The sequence below is a fragment of the Mollisia scopiformis genome, assembly GCF_001500285.1.
Source record: "Mollisia scopiformis unplaced genomic scaffold LY89scaffold_12, whole genome shotgun sequence".
NCBI classification, from domain to species: domain Eukaryota; kingdom Fungi; phylum Ascomycota; class Leotiomycetes; order Helotiales; family Mollisiaceae; genus Mollisia; species Mollisia scopiformis.
The window spans coordinates 1,218,458-1,233,703 of record NW_017263592.1 but is presented as its reverse complement, the minus strand read 5'-3'; the positions used below and the strand labels follow the sequence as shown (position 1 = coordinate 1,233,703).

At 46.2% G+C, this 15,246-nt stretch overlaps 7 protein-coding genes across 7 annotated transcripts; 4 read left to right on the top strand and 3 right to left on the bottom strand.

Moving 5' to 3' along the window:
- Nucleotides 1-135: 135 nt before the first annotated feature.
- On the top strand, nucleotides 136-1,413 carry LY89DRAFT_569766 (uncharacterized protein; the record flags this gene model as incomplete). The annotated part of the gene is made up of 2 exons (XM_018208579.1): nucleotides 136-589; nucleotides 683-1,413. Coding segments are annotated over 2 exons (1,185 nt in total), but the record flags the coding sequence as incomplete, so codon positions are not given.
- Nucleotides 1,414-2,932: 1,519 nt separating this feature from the next.
- LY89DRAFT_646318 (uncharacterized protein) lies at nucleotides 2,933-4,208 on the bottom strand. The gene is made up of 3 exons (XM_018211922.1): nucleotides 4,068-4,208; nucleotides 3,495-4,018; nucleotides 2,933-3,444 (listed from the first exon to the last, which is right to left on the bottom strand). Exons 1-3 carry the CDS (start codon nucleotides 4,159-4,161, stop codon nucleotides 3,115-3,117), a joined length of 948 nt encoding a protein of 315 aa, XP_018071506.1. The 5' UTR covers nucleotides 4,162-4,208; the 3' UTR covers nucleotides 2,933-3,114.
- Nucleotides 4,209-4,605: 397 nt separating this feature from the next.
- On the top strand, nucleotides 4,606-5,561 carry LY89DRAFT_685090 (uncharacterized protein). The gene has a single exon (XM_018215015.1). It carries the CDS (start codon nucleotides 4,763-4,765, stop codon nucleotides 5,468-5,470), a length of 708 nt encoding a protein of 235 aa, XP_018071505.1. The 5' UTR covers nucleotides 4,606-4,762; the 3' UTR covers nucleotides 5,471-5,561.
- LY89DRAFT_707459 (glutamate-1-semialdehyde aminotransferase) lies at nucleotides 5,112-7,036 on the bottom strand. Its single transcript, XM_018217612.1, has 2 exons — nucleotides 6,689-7,036; nucleotides 5,112-6,643 (listed from the first exon to the last, which is right to left on the bottom strand). The coding sequence occupies exons 1-2, from the start codon at nucleotides 6,958-6,960 to the stop codon at nucleotides 5,548-5,550; spliced, it is 1,368 nt and encodes a 455-aa protein (XP_018071504.1). The 5' UTR covers nucleotides 6,961-7,036; the 3' UTR covers nucleotides 5,112-5,547.
- A 746-nt stretch (nucleotides 7,037-7,782) lies between these two features.
- On the top strand, nucleotides 7,783-10,182 carry LY89DRAFT_616929 (uncharacterized protein). Its single transcript, XM_018210782.1, has 3 exons — nucleotides 7,783-7,856; nucleotides 7,904-8,936; nucleotides 8,985-10,182. The coding sequence occupies exons 1-3, from the start codon at nucleotides 7,793-7,795 to the stop codon at nucleotides 9,997-9,999; spliced, it is 2,112 nt and encodes a 703-aa protein (XP_018071503.1). The 5' UTR covers nucleotides 7,783-7,792; the 3' UTR covers nucleotides 10,000-10,182.
- LY89DRAFT_585123 (FAD/NAD(P)-binding domain-containing protein) lies at nucleotides 10,055-12,007 on the bottom strand (the record flags this gene model as incomplete). The annotated part of the gene is made up of 6 exons (XM_018209308.1): nucleotides 10,055-10,497; nucleotides 10,558-11,058; nucleotides 11,114-11,367; nucleotides 11,417-11,626; nucleotides 11,671-11,748; nucleotides 11,799-12,007. 6 exons carry the CDS (start codon nucleotides 12,005-12,007, stop codon nucleotides 10,055-10,057), a joined length of 1,695 nt encoding a protein of 564 aa, XP_018071502.1.
- Nucleotides 12,008-12,458: 451 nt separating this feature from the next.
- On the top strand, nucleotides 12,459-14,820 carry LY89DRAFT_685086 (AAT family amino acid transporter). Its single transcript, XM_018215014.1, has 6 exons — nucleotides 12,459-12,894; nucleotides 12,948-13,169; nucleotides 13,219-13,288; nucleotides 13,339-13,541; nucleotides 13,687-14,229; nucleotides 14,281-14,820. Exons 1-6 carry the CDS (start codon nucleotides 12,676-12,678, stop codon nucleotides 14,680-14,682), a joined length of 1,659 nt encoding a protein of 552 aa, XP_018071501.1. The 5' UTR covers nucleotides 12,459-12,675; the 3' UTR covers nucleotides 14,683-14,820.
- The last annotated feature ends 426 nt before the right edge of the window (nucleotides 14,821-15,246 follow it).

Sequence of the window (15,246 nt, the reverse complement as noted above, 5' to 3'; positions counted from 1 at the left end):
GCAGCCAGACATCGTCCATTTCCGGCTAGCGTTGAAACTGCTCAAACAATTGCCCATTTCGTGCCTGCTAAGTTCCTCTTTATCTAGTCTCGTTCTCGAATCGCGAGCAAGTTGTACTCGTCAAGAGTTTGAGAGATGTTTCGTGTCTTCTTTCTCATTACTGCGTTCGTTGTTACTACTGCCAATGCCCAGAATCAAACCTCAGCCTCGCAGCCTCTAGGCAAAGTCGGTTGGGAGCCTGGCCCGACTCGACGTGGCACTTTGACACTCGTGTGGAGTTGTCTAGCCACTATCATCACTTGTACTTGGTCGATTTTGCACTTGAATGTCCCAGCTCGCGGAGATAGTGCTTGGACGAAGAGGCTTCGGAAGCTGAAATGGATGTGTGTCACGATCCTGTTTCCTGAATTCATCTTTGCGAAAGCCGTTTGCGAGCTTAAGGATGCAGTCGATAACACCTTTGAAATGAAACGTCACGAGATAGAGCTGAATTGGTATGTTGAATTTGGTCGAGCATGTCGAGTCTGGTATCGAATCTTTCACCTCGGCAATCCTGGGAGAGGAGGAACAATGATGGGGAATGGACCTCGTCTTGATGATGAGCCAAAGCAAGACATCGACAGCAGAGCGGTCAAGCGAGAACGCCAGAGGTTGCCAGAATTCGATGACAGATGGAGCAAAGAGTGGACTTTTTGGACACCTGTTCATTCCTACTTTGCAAACATGGGTGGCTTTGATGATGCTAGCGTGAGCACTATTGACTCTCTAATCACAACATCCGGATTACTCGCTCGTTGCCGAGGAGAACCAAGCAAGAGCAACCTATTCCCATCAAAGGCTGATATTGAAGACAAAGGCAAGGCTGATCTTCTGGTAAAGCTGCTTGCAATATGCCAGATATTGTGGCTCGTTCTCTGTGTAATCGTTCGACGTACAACACGCCTGCCTGTAAGCCCACTAGAGATAGCCGCCGTTGCTTTCTCTACGATTGCTATTCTTACATACATAACAAATTTGTGGAAACCCAAGGACGTCGACGTGCCTATCAAGCTATCAATTCCGAACCAATATGGGAGAGTCAGTACAGATAGAACTGCGCTTAGCACAGCGAGGCACACTTTAATACCATTCTTCCCATTCCTTGTCAAACCATCGGGAATAAGATTTCCATCAACTCCTCAGTCTCATAATTCCTTGGCAGTGTGGCGTGCGTCCAGGGCTCGCATATCCAATGACTCAATTCGGAAAGAAGGCAGCATGGGCATGATCTCAATAATTACTGCAATGTCAGCGTTTGTATTTGGCAGTCTACATTGTGTAGCATGGTCATTCGAATTCCCATCTCGAGCCGAAATTTTAATTTGGCGTGTTGGGGGTGTTGCATCAGCCACGCTACCGTGTGTGGCCTTACTTGGAAGCCACTTGCTTTCATTGCTAATCAGTCCTCGACTTGATCGCTACATCCAGGAAGTGCACTCCCGGCTCGAAAAGATAGATCTCTACCCAAGTATTTGGTGGGATTCACTTGATGACATCTGGTGCATGTCGCCCTTGCGTGTGGAGTTTCAAGAATTTCTCCTTACAAGCAAGACGCCTCCGACTATGTCAACAGTACAGACATCGATATTAACAGAGTTGCTTCGACACGCTCAGTCCAGCACAGGATACAACTGTTACAACCTAGAAGAAGAACCGAGAGGTTTCATGTGGATCGAATGGCAGTTGAAATATGTACGTTCTTGTTGGCGTCACAGGCACATCGACTCAGAACACGCCCTGGAAATCTTACCCGCTCTAATTGGGCTGTGTGATGAGGTGCGAGCTCTTTATTTTGGAGCAATAACAAGTCAAGGCATAGAATCAGAAAAAACAAAGGCTGGAAAGATTATGTTCTTCAAATTATGCGAAGCATTCATAGGACATGCATTACGCGCTCAAGGACATGATGTTCCGGAAGCAAGCCTTTTTGAAATTCTTCTGGTCGAAGAGCCGTGCGCTCATTGGGGGGGGATTGCCATTGTGCTGAACTGGTGCAATGCTCTATCGCGAGCTTTGACCCTTGTCACAATCTTTCTGTACGCAATTGCGAGAGTTGCACTTCTCGTCGTTGCTTTCACGTCTCTGAGATCGGTTCCTGAGGATTTGTATGTTATTTCTTGAACGCGGTTCATGCCAAATATTTCGTGAAAGTACCAAAGACTTTTCTCTCGACTAGTTGATGTGCGATGGAATGGAGGAGCCATTTTGGATGTGTAGCTCCAGCGGTCTCAATGGACAGGCATTTTTTGCGTGTCCGACAAGAACTGTCCCTCTAGGCTGCTTACGGATATGACTTTTTAATCGTCTGTTATCTTATTGGCGGACACGGACATTAGCTCAAAAAGACTGCTAATATTTGACTACTCGTTTACTTTAGGGGCTGGAAGCCGGGGTGAAAGCTAGCCCTAAGGATTAAAGAGATCAAAAAAAGTTAGGGTGCTTTAGATAAGACTTTAGAGCTTGAAACCTTTTAAATATAGGAGGCTTGAGGTGGACGTGACAAAAGCTTGAAGTGTAAGGTTGAAGCTTAAAGTTGATGCTTAAGATTTGAGGCTTGAGGTTGAGAATACACTATTCATAGCTTATATTTGTCTTGGCAAGTAAAACTATTGAGACGTATTTAGAATCCTAATAGTGACGGATATCTATCTGTCTAGATCTGTACGAGTACGAGTAGTAATGATTTAGAGCCAAAAAAATGTCCGACCTACCCATTGAGAACCCTATTTAGCTCTGGAGTTAGAGCAGTGACTCCATGGAAATCGACTGCAAGTTGTAGAATTTCTAGGAAAAGTGAAAGGTTCTAGAGCCCGTTACGTCAATTCCAAAATCGCTTCTACGTATCTGTCTCATTTTTCTCTGTGCCATTGCTAGCTTCACAATAAGACTCTCCGCCTGACCATTCGTCTACCCCTATTTAAGCGAGAAAGTCTTTAGGCTCAAGTCTGTTCACATCCCCATCTTCATTCGACGTTCGAAGATCAAAGCTATACACGACATCTTAAAGGCTTTGGTATCAAGCATGGTTGTCCTTCCATTGATTTGATAATCACAGGGCAAATTAACCCCGCTTCGCTAGCCCCGAAGGAATTCCTTCACTTTTTCCTGCCAGACAGGTGCTCGTTTATACCTCCAAAACGACGGCGCATTACCCAACTTCAACCCATCAATTGCCTCACACAACTCTTCTCCCAATCCTTCGTCCTTGATCTGCTGCAATGGATACAAATACAAATGCACAGATAAGATCCTTCCACCAGACTTCGGAAGAGCGAATAGAGTCTGCAGTTCACATCTCACCCAACAGTTCGAGATATCGATGTCTGTCTCTGTGGACACTTCTTGTCCTTCGTACAGATGGTACTCGCCGTCTTCGCAGAGAGAGTCGTTTGTTGCTATTGCCCACTATCCTTGTGTCAACTTCACGCCCGAGACAGAGAAATGGGAATTCTTACATTAACACGATAGACCACTCTCCCAACTTCCAATTTTCCAAAGTAACGATCCATGCTCCCTTGTAATTTCTCCTTGTATTCCGGCACAGGTTTATGCGCTTCTCTTAACTTCAGCCCAAGTTTCGACCCCGCATCAAACCCGACGGGATAGCACCAAATGAAACTTTGAAGCGAATATCCATCTCCATCTGGTGCTGGAAGAAGCATGAGGAAATCTTCATCAATGTTCACACTGAGGAGATGAAGTGCTTCGATCGGGTCTTGAGGCGGACTCGTTGGCAATAGTTTGTTGGTGGCGATGTTCAGGAGGTGAGATGGTGATTGTAGGGTAAACATTGTGGGGTAGCGTTGAGGGAGATAAGTGGTTACGAGGAAGGTGTATATTTCGTTTACCATCGGAACGGCTGTGGGAAGACACTTAAGAGAGTTGGGATGTGTGTCGTGGATTTTTTGACGCTCGATGAGGCGTGAGGGGTATTGTTTGTCCATTTGTGTGATGAAGTTTATATTCGTGTTTGTTAGACCTATACTTGCTGTAAATACTGGCTGAGTATCAGAAGAACCGAGACTTACCCATTGTCAGAAAATACTTGGGACTGAATTTGTAGATCTTTCGAGGTTCTTCTGTTTCCCATTTCAGATTTGAAAGGGGCTCAATGGCGCCCATGGATTGGAAAGCAGCATCTTGTTTCTCTGCTCCCGTAGACTTGAGACATATCCTCGATTTCTTGGATGGATCTATGTTTCGAAGATACACGAATACGAGTGCCAGCGCGGTCAGCAGGGCAAGGTAAGTCAACGGCCAGTATCCTGACTCCCAGTTTCGGGTACTTTCAGTAGATGCGTTCATTTCTGCAAATCAATGAATCGCTAAACAATTGATTGCTACCGCAACATCGTTCCTTTGCTATTCAATTCATACTTCACGATGATGAAAGCAGTTCCCAAAGTCCCTAACACGTGATAGCAATTTTTAGTTTCTTGTTCTGAGCTTTCGCCGTAATTGGCTGAATCCAAACGCCGAAGCTACTCCCACTTTCGAAATTGCCATGCAGGAAGTGGTTATCCTTGCATGGTAACTTTTTCAGCCAAGTACTAATGCACCATTCAGATAACATGAGTGGGATGGGAAGTTTTCACAAAGTCCCGCGAGGTCCATCTTCGGGAACATCTCTGATGAGAGTACCAGTGCCCATCCTGCTATCAGGTATATCCGCCTTCTTCGCCACATTCTTATCAGCACATAATAAGACGAGTCAAAAGACGTGATGTCTCCTCCTATTCACTTTCTGAACACGGTCCAAGGTCAACAAGAAGCATCAGACAAGTTCTCGATCTTGACTCCTCCTAGGACGGATATCTTTGCATCTCCAACACATGGATACCACTTCTCGGCGCCAATTATTTACACCCAACTCCCTATCCTAGAATTTGGATCCGCCAAAGCTACAATCTCAATCCCATTCACACTACATTCTCCAAAGGAGAAAGAAGTAGAGAATCCTACTCTTCAATTCGACCAAGGAGGCTTGGTGTTTGTCTTTCCTGGTGCTGGGACTGAGGCAAAAGATCTGGTACAAGCAGAGAAAGAGACGCATCCAAGATGGATCAAAGCCGGGATCGAAGTCTGGGAAGGAAAGGCATGGGGAAGTATCGTTGTGAGAGAAAAATGGAGTGATTGGAGTTTGTTCGAACCTGGTCAGATTACTGCGACTGGAACGTACAAAATGACTCTTGAGATGGAAAGATTTGGTGATGCGTTGATGATTTATACTGTAAGCGAGGTGAAGAAGAGGACTTTGGTGAGGAAAGTGCCATGGGTCTTCTTGGAGGAGGAAAGGAGCGGTGTTGAGACTATAATGATTGGAGTTTATGGAGCAAGGCCGGATCCATTTAATGAGGCGAAAGGGAAATTGCTGGAAATTGGTATCAAGAGCTTCGGAGTTAAGGATCAAGACGGAAAAAGAATCATATGACAGTCCAATCAAAAAGTTCATATTAATCCAGTAATTAAGTGAACAGAATATGAGATAAAAATTACGAGCAAATGAATCTACAAAGACACCAAGCTCTTGTGTCTTTCCAAGAACTTTCCCACGCAATCAACGAAGCGATCCAACTCGCTTTGAGGTGTATCCAAAATCATCGCGATGCTTCCTCTCCTGGTAATCCAAAAGCCATCTTCCATCATCTCCATATAGAACAAGTCTTTCAAGCCCCAATCTTCGTCAATATCCTCTCTGCAAGAAATCTTTGTCAGGCCATTATCCGAAAAGTGGATGGCATTCAACGCTCCTCGTCCAGTGACGCTCATCTTTGTGCTATTGGTGACCTCCTGTAGGCTTGCTCTGAAGGCATCGCCAATCTTGTTGAACTCAACTGCAACATCTGGCTTCCAGATCTCACTGAGACCAACGAAGCCAGCATTCATGGCAAGTGTATTGTTGTTGAATGTTCCAGAGTGAGCCAGAGAGTTAGGCGAGCGAGGGTCGTAAACGGCCATGATATCTGCTCTGCCGCCAAAAGCTCCAAATGCAAGACCGCCACCGAGATATTTGCCGAATGTAGTGATATCCGGGGAAAGTCCTTCGATACCCTGCAACCCAGAAGGTCCAAGTCGTGAAGTCATGACTTCGTCCAAGATGAAGCATGCACCTACTTTCCTGGCACTCTCTTGTAGCTGAAGCAAGAACTCATTGGTCCCCAGAATACAACCACCGGCGCCTTGCATACCCTCGACGAGCACAGCAGCAATATCATCTTGTTCAATCAGCTTCTTGGCTCCTTCCACGTCGTTGTATTTTCCAATGACCCATTCGTGCTTGTCAACTCCGTTCTCTTGGACACCATCCCAGAATCCTAACACGGCACCGTGATATCCACCGCTGAACACCACTACCTTTCGTTTTCCAGTGAAGTGACGTACTCCCGCTAGAGCATGTAAATTGGCTTCCGTTCCTGAGTTGCAGAAGCGGACTTTGGAAAGATTGAAGCGTTCGCAAATGAGTTTGGCATGCTTTGCTTCTTGGGCAATTGTAGCACCGAGATTTAGTCCAACAGTGTTGATCGTGTTGATGAGAGACTCTTTGATCAGAGGATGAGAGTGTCCATACAAGGCAGCCGTGAGTTCGCCAACGAAGTCAGTGTATCTGTATATATTAGAAATAAGACACGAACGTTGCTTTAACACTTACGTATGTCCATCTTCATCAAACACTTGATAATTTTCTCCTTTCTTCATGCATATTGGGAAAGGAGCAGAGTATAATAGGGTTCTCGTATTTCCGCCAGGAAGATATTCCGTGGCATCTTCGAAAAACTTCGCCGACGCGGGGTTTCTCTCGACAAATCGCTGCTTCGCAGCTTCCACTGCTGCACTAAGACCCGATGAGGTCTTGACTTGTGACTTGACAGTCAAGCCTAGTTCAGCTACTGGTGAAGTGGGAGGTGAGTTTGCCTTTGGCATTTTGAAAAAGCTTTCAGTCGCCAAATAAAAGAAATCCAGATAACAGCAACGTTTTCATTTCTTGTCTGGAGACATGATGTATATAGAACATGATTCCTTACCAAGAATGGGTGGCTACGGCGGTTTGGAGGGGCAGAGTGGATATGATTGGTTGATGTCTCCGTGGGCGAAAATTCCCTCTTTTCACTTACGCGGAGAGCAATGTTAATGGTTCAGAAGACCGACATGAAAGTTTCTCTCAAACAATATTCACAGATCGCGAAGAAGAGTTCTGGTAATGATCGTTCATTCTGTCGTTGACCTCGGATCTGACGTGCTCGGTCTGTAACCGCGAATCTATAAAATAGTCGTATTTATAGAATTTCTTTTAATTCCATAGATTTTCAATCTACGAATTATTATAAAAATTATAAAAATTATAAAAAAAAATCGAAGAAAAATAAAATTTTGCCCGAATTCGTGGATTTAAAATCTATGGATTCTATCCGATTCAATTGAATAAGAAAGTTTCTATAGAATTAATTATTCCACGAACTCGCGGTCACAGGTCCACCGCGTTTTGTGGCAATTGCAGCACGCGACTCATCTAACTTTACAAACGAACTATGTTGCCGAAGCTTGATCACTTGTGTGCTCAACAAAAGTACTCGGCGCTGCTAACCAGTGCAATACAGCGAAATGCGGCCCTGCAGATTGATGGAGGGCTGGTTTTATAGCCCTAGAGTCTGGGGCAACCCAGGCTGAACTGGACAAGAGTGGGATCTCGGCGTTTCAACAAACATGCCTCCAAGCTCGTCCATTGTGCTGCAAACGAACCTCAGCATTGATTAGAATGGCCTCATTGAGGGAGAACGCAAGCTCTGGTCCCCACGGCCTAGCCCCAAGACGCAAGTTGAGTAGGGCAATCCGTTGGCAAGTGTGGATAGGATCTGACTCTCAGCAGGCCGAGCTGCGTGCATCAACTGCCACGACCGAAAAGTGCGCTGCGATGCCCACAAAAGAGGTTTCCCATGTTCGACTTGTATCAATTCCCAGCGGCCTAACTGTCGAATACATGAGAAGAAGAAACGAACTATAATTCGCCCCTCAAGCAATCCTGTTCCGATTCGGCGGAGGTCTAATGATCAAGCCAGTCTGCCACAAGGCACATCTTCTGATAGAGCTTCGTCAAGCACAACTCAATCTGCGGGCGAAGTTCAAAACACAAATGACGCAAGTACAGCAGTAGCAAAAGATGATTCTGGTAGACGCCATCTTGTCGAATTTATCGGCCAAAAGGACATAGGCCATCGATCAATTCAAAGAGGGGTTAGGATCACATATGTTGGCAAAGATGTCTCAAATATCAATTTTCTTGTCCGACAACGAGACGGTGGGGAAGACGAAACCGTTTACCATTTTCCAAGTGATCAAATAGCACGTCAGTATATCACTCACGAACCTGACCGTATGCCACGAGAAGCATTTATTCTGCCGGACCAAGCTTTGGCAGATGAGTTGGTAGAAGCTTACTTCACTCACATAAATCCTGGTTGTCCCATTGTGGACGAAGATATTTTCATGGGCCAGTATCGAGGTCGAAATCCAGCGGATCCTCCTTCACTTCTCGTTCTTCAAGCTATTCTCCTGGTAGGAGCTCATGTGTTGCGAGAACGGCCTGATCGTGATGTGTTGAAAGCCACATTTTTCAGGAGAGCGAAAATGTTGTTCGATGCTCGGCTAGAGAAGAATCGAGATGTTGTCGTGCAAGCAGCACTGCTTCTCACATGGCACTCTGACGGGAATGAAGACATTGCTGCAAATGCATGGTACTGGGTCGGCATCGCTGCTCGGATTGCTATGGGTTTGGGCATGCACCGTGATGCTGGCTCCAGTACCTTGATTCATCATGATATGCGTACGTGGAGGCGAACGTGGTGGATCTTGGTCCAATTTGATGTTACGGTATCCCTTTCATATGGACGTCCACAAGCTATGTATGTGCCTCGCTTCCTTAATTACTTCTGCAACTGATGGCAGAATAGAAACCTCGAAGAATGTGATGTGCAGCCCTTGAGCGAGTCTGATTTTGAAGGCTGTGGCCCCAACGTCCAAATTGATTATGTCGTCCAACATACCGAGCTCTGCCTCCTGATCTCTAAGATTGTCAAGGAAGGGTTTGGCCTGCGAGTCAGTCCCGAAGACCGCAAAGCAGCTCTGGGAAATGGAGACGAGGCACTTGCCCATTGGTGTTTGAAGCTCCCTTCTTATCTACAGATGTGTACTTCCGATATGAGTCTATGGGCATCCTCTCTACATCTGACGTATAATAACTTCTTGATCTTGCTTCATCGACCACATCCTCGGGCATCCCAACGATCTGATCACCACGGACGAAATGACTCTGACATTTGCAGCGCAGCTGCGATCGCAATTGCCAGCATATTCGAAGAATTGAGACAGAAAAATCGCATAAAGTACTTGTGGATCTCCGATATCAATGCTCTGTTCACAGCAATGATCCAAGTTAGTGTTGAATTGAGGTTTTCCAACCCAGTCTTAGCGATCAACGCTCTTCGCAGATTTGACTCGACTCTCCTCTCACTGAGAAAACTTGCCGAGTATTGGATCAATGCCGAATCGATCTTACGGTTCTTCGAGGAAAGTTCCCATGTGCAACATGGAATTCGCCTAGGCAAAGCCAGCTCAGAGCAAGATCGGGCGCAGACTCCGAGCCTTCAAAAAGGCAAAGAAGTTGCTCCAACATCTAATGCTAGTACATCACGAGATGAGAATACGTGGAATCCGAGTGGAAGAACGGATCTAGATATGCTTGCGGCCGCTGCAGATGCAGCGCGAGATACTACGCTAGCAATGGTCCCGAATGCATCGGACGAAATGCAAAACTGGAATGGAATTCTGTCCCAGAATAACAGCCCAGAGGATTTCGTTCTGAACTCCTCTGACATGATGACTTTGGACAACGAATGGCGAGAAATATATTGGCAAGAGCCCGGACTTTCAGGCTCATTTCCAGATGGGTTCTGGGGTTGGTCATGATCAATATATCATCATTTAGACCTGAAGTGCCAATGAGTTCAGAACAATTCGTCTATCAATACAGAAACCCTTCGTACCCCTCATTGGGATCATCAAAGTACCAAGTGAGATCTTTGCCCCGCGCCTCCCTCACACTAAATCCGTTACCCAAATAAGCAAACCGATTTAAAGGGTTTAACCTCGTCCATTCCCAATCCTCGTACCTTGGTTGTGTCATCATGTGGAACCAATGTATCCTACTACCTGGATGCAACGCCATGACAGGTCCATCAACCTTCCCATTCTTGAACCAAGAACGACATTTCGTGCTCCAAGCAGTACGAGTGAGGAACACGTCTGCGTGGAGTGTGAATTCGCGGATCGCAGAAGGCGAGGGACAGAGCGCTTTGATCGACTCTGTCTGGCACTTGTAGATCATTTTGAGGATGTACTTTGTTACGTGTTCAATGATGGGAATCGCTGAGCCGTGACCAACAGGAGAATTGGGGCCCATAAACACTGTGAAGGTCAGTGACACTCTCCTGGCGGGGTGTGGTATCTTCGCAAGTGTGTTCTTACTGAAGTAATTTGGCATATTTTCAGGTGTTACCGACATGTATGCTGTTGCTCTTTCCTTCCACTGTTCACTAAGATTCGCACCATTCCTTCCAATAATGGGGAATTGTGGGCAAAATGACAAATCGAATCCAGTTGCACAGATGATAGCATCCACCTTCAAAGTCTCTCCACCTGTGAGGATGAGACCCTCTGGCACGACTTCTTCGATTTCGTCTGTGACTACGCGGACATTGTCCTTTGTGAGGGATTCTAAATATCCGTTTCCCGGTGTAGGCCGTCGACATCCGACTGCGAATTTTGGGATGATGAACTCTGCAAGTGGGTTGTTCGGACCCAGCTTGGATTTCATGTCATTTGTCGAGAACTCGACTGCTGCCTTTTGTTCAGGTGTATCTTTGTGAAGCATTTTGAAACGGCTGCACATCTCTTTCTCCACGTCTTTCCGGTACGCCAAGTACTTCTCCGGATCTTTGGCAAAGCTTTCTTTCTGTTCGGGACTGACTAGAATATTGGTCAGCAGCAGTTGAAGCCACACTAATTGCACATGTCAACTTACAGTCAAAATTCGTTCCTCCAGGGCCTGCTTTGCTCTGTGCGAACCCAGCCGTAACCCACGTTGGCGATCGAATGAACGTCGTCAGATGCTTGACTTGAGGCTGTATTGCAGGCACAATCTGAATTGCCGACGAGCCACTTCCAATGACCGCCACTGTCTTGCCCGACAAATCGCTTTCTGGTTTCCATGCAGCACTGTGCATCAGATTGCCCTTGAAAGACTCGAGACCTGGAATCGCTGGCCATTTCCAATTGCTGCTCTTCTATCAACAGGGGAACCTTAAGGAGTTGCTGAGAAAAATACTTCAGAAATCCAGACGCGTTGATGAAAAAGTGGCAATAGTCATCAAACTCCTCTCCAGTCTCCAACTTTCTTATTCTCATGTTCCAGGCTCCCTCTTGCTCGTCCCATATCGTCGAGATGATTCGATGGTGGAATTTGATATATTTCCTCAGACAATATTTATCTGCAACATCCTGGAAATATTCCAAGATCTCTGGGCCAGGCGAATAGCTATTTCTCTCAGCTCAGCTTCCGGTTCTGGTCGCAAGTCTTACAATTTCTTCCAATTTGGATTCGTAGCCCATGTATATTGGTAGCTATGAGAGGGGATGTCGCATGCGCAGCCTGGATACCTGGATTCTTGTGAGAAGAACTCTCGGTCTCGATGTTGGTGGGGCCATACTTATTTTCTAGCCAGGTGCCTCCAACATCCCCGTTCTTTTCGTAGATTTGAAACTCGACATTCTTCATGTGCTGTTCAATCTGCCTGGCCACATTCAATCCCGAGGCGCCTGCTCCGAGGGTTATGATGCGTAATTTTCGTGGTTCTCCGAATGCATCTTCGTCGACGACATAGCCATTGGAGACTGGCACGAAGATACCTTGATTCATCTCGGCTTTGGGACCGCGACTGTCGATGACCATTGTGAAGAGTTTGAGAGAAACTTTTCTATGATTGCTATTCAAACTTCATCTGAAAACTCTGAATTGTTTCTGTATATTCCTTCTGAAAGCTTGACGCAGCTCATTGAGCTCGGGGCGGCAAATGATTGGACGTCACAACGCCGAGTAAATCTGATCGTTCAATTGCACTTTGCAATTGCCCCGCGACAAGCAAGCAATACCCCTCATCCGCGGAGTCTCAGTAACGAGGCCGACGGCGATAACACTCTCGGAGTTGAAAACCACTAAATGGCCAGACTCATTTTCTGCACGTTTATCTCGGTCAGTGGCAAAGATGGGGTAACTGACTCGAGTTGATAGGGATGTGGAGACAAGCGCTTAAGCGAGTAGCCCCTAACCTTAATTCATCATCCACTCTTGAGAGGCTTATCGGAAGGACCCTTCAAGGAGCATCCCAGCATCTCGGCGCCAGCAATCCAATTCTCGAAATCATATCGCCGAGAAAAACGATACGCAGATAGGAACAATGAAGTTATTGACGCTTCCAGATTACAGATGCCATTGTGGTCTGATATATGACGGCGCGTTCTACGCACATCCACTTGCCAAAAGAAAGTATCGAATGACCAATTGATTATTTGCAATTGTTGGTAAAAATGGCGGACTTGGAGAAGACAACGGTGAAGGCGACAAGTCTACCGACAAGCTCGGTAGAACATGGTGTTGGCAATGTCGGTCCTCTCAGAGAGTATGTTGGCGAATCCAGTGCCGCAGCGAACTCGGGACAACTTCATCGGAAGTTCAAGGCTAGACATGTGCAAATGATTGCGTTGGCTGGCAATATTGGGAGCGGCGTTTTCATCAGTATTGGTGCTGTAAGTCTGAGTATAGTCCCGTTCTAGAGGTCCAATTCTGACAATTGCAACAGGCTCTTCAAGTTGGCGGTGCCCCTGGTATCCTCATTGGCTACCCTTTGATCTGTGTCATGGCTATTGCTATGCTCACAGTCTTGGGTGAAGCTGTCTGCCTCTTTCCTACTTCGGGATCCTTCATTGATCATGCTTCTCGATTTGTCGATCCGGCTCTTGGATTTGCCATTGGATTCTGTGAATGGTTTGGAGCTTTGACAGTTGTTGCTGCTGAGGGAGCTGTAAGTTCATCCTGTTGTAAAGTCCAAAGATTACGAATTGACTTCTCAGGTGTTCCCAGTTATTATTAGCTACTGGACGACTGAGATACCCGCAGCTGCTTTGATGACTATCTACCTAGGTGAGCGAGCTCCTTCTAGGTCCTTGACATAGTGCTGACTTGTCATGTAGTTGTTGTCTATGCATTCCACTTGATGCCTAATAGATGGTTTGCCGAATTCGAATTCTGCACAGGAGCTGTCAAAGTAGTCACAATGGCTATTGTTCTTTTGACTTCCGTCGCTATTGTTGCTGGTGCTGGACCGACTGGACGAACAAGCGGATGGGGCGCAAACTACAATGGAGAACTACCGGTGTTTCCTAACGGATTCAGAGTAAGTAGTACGATCCGATTTGTACCCTTTTTTCATAGAGGTAGAAAGCGCTTTCTCGACCAGTTGAAGCCTAGGGAAATTAGGTCGCGCAAATGTTTCTCCATGATTCGCTACCGATCAGAAACATGTATCTGACTGTTCTCAGGGTGTGGCTCGTGTTTTTCTGTATGCTTCATGGGCAACAGGTGGCCAAGAAATTTTGGGCATTGCTGCTGGTGAAGCGAAAATGCCCCGCTATGACATGCCTCGAGCATCGATTAACCTCTTCATCCGAATCATTCTCATCTTCGGATCATCCTGCGTTCTTGTTTCCGTAATGGTACCCTACAACGAGCCACTTTTACTTAACACCAGCAACGTGGCTGCTTCGCCGTTCGTCATTGCTATGGGCTATGCTGGGATTAAAGTCTTGCCGGACATCATCAATGTTGTGCTCCTTATCTGCCTCTGCTGCATTGGTTCCGAGTCAATCTTCATTGCATCGAGAATCCAGACTGCTATGTCTAAGATGGGAATGTTCCCCGCTATCTTCGGACGTGTAGACACCAAGGGAAGACCCATGATCTCTTTGATCAGCTGCTTCCTCATCGCGACGGCAATGACATACATGTGTGTCTCGACGACCGGGGCAATTGCTTTCAACTGGTTCTCCTCAATATCTGCCACTACTACATTCTTTGCCTGGATGGTAAGTTTTCACCAAGCAATAGGGCGATAAATGTGATTAACGCGAATTCAGGTCATTCCCGTCACAAATTGGTGCATGCACCGCGCCATCAAAGCCCAGAACGACCCGGCGTTCTCCCTCGCTTACGCGAATAAAAACCGTTTCTGGCCCTCCGAATCCATTTTCCTCTTTGTTTCAACCCTCTTCACCTTTGCTTGCACGTTCTACGTTAGTGTAATCCCCGACTCCGGTTCTCCTTCTGCGTCCACGTTCTTCGAGACTATGCTTTGTTTCCCAGTCTTCATTGTGGCATATCTGGGGTATAAACTTTGGTTCAGGACGAAGATTCAAAATCCAAAGACCGCAGATTTGGTTAGTGGAAGGAGGGAATTGAATGAGGAAGAGCTGGAGTTTTTGGATAAGTATTATGGGCAACCGATGTGGAGGAGGGTGTTGAGCTATGTTAGATTTTAAAGGGAATGTTGAACTTGGTCACTTCATGGCACCCGAAGAGATATAAGTCATGCTGTATCTGGAATCATCTTGCCAAATGTGGACTTGTATATATACAAGAAGCTTCCTTGTCTCGAATAATTGTTGATTATATTGTGTTAGTGTGGCGATTTGCCCAAAAGATGCGAGTCTCGCTTAAAATAGGGGTTACCTAACCAGGCATGCAACCATTTGTGATTTAACTGAATGTTCATCCTGCCAGATGTTCACATTAAAAACTTTCCAGGCCAGTGAAGCCACATTGTAGTTCTTCTAGACTATCTGCTGCATATGTATCTTTTATCTCAACTAAATTACCTGAGTTCTTGTATCAGTCACCACGCTGACGGACCTTCTTCAGTGCATTCGCAGCCTCTGCTTCAGCCTGCTTATGTTCCTTCTGTGCTTCAGCCTCTCTACTTTCATCTCGTCACGTTGTTGTTGTAAAGCATTCTGCTCGTTGACGTAGCTTCTGCCTCTGCGAACCTCCTGTCGAATTCAGCCTTTGCTGCATTCATATCCTGGATCCCCTTGTCTGTAGCACCA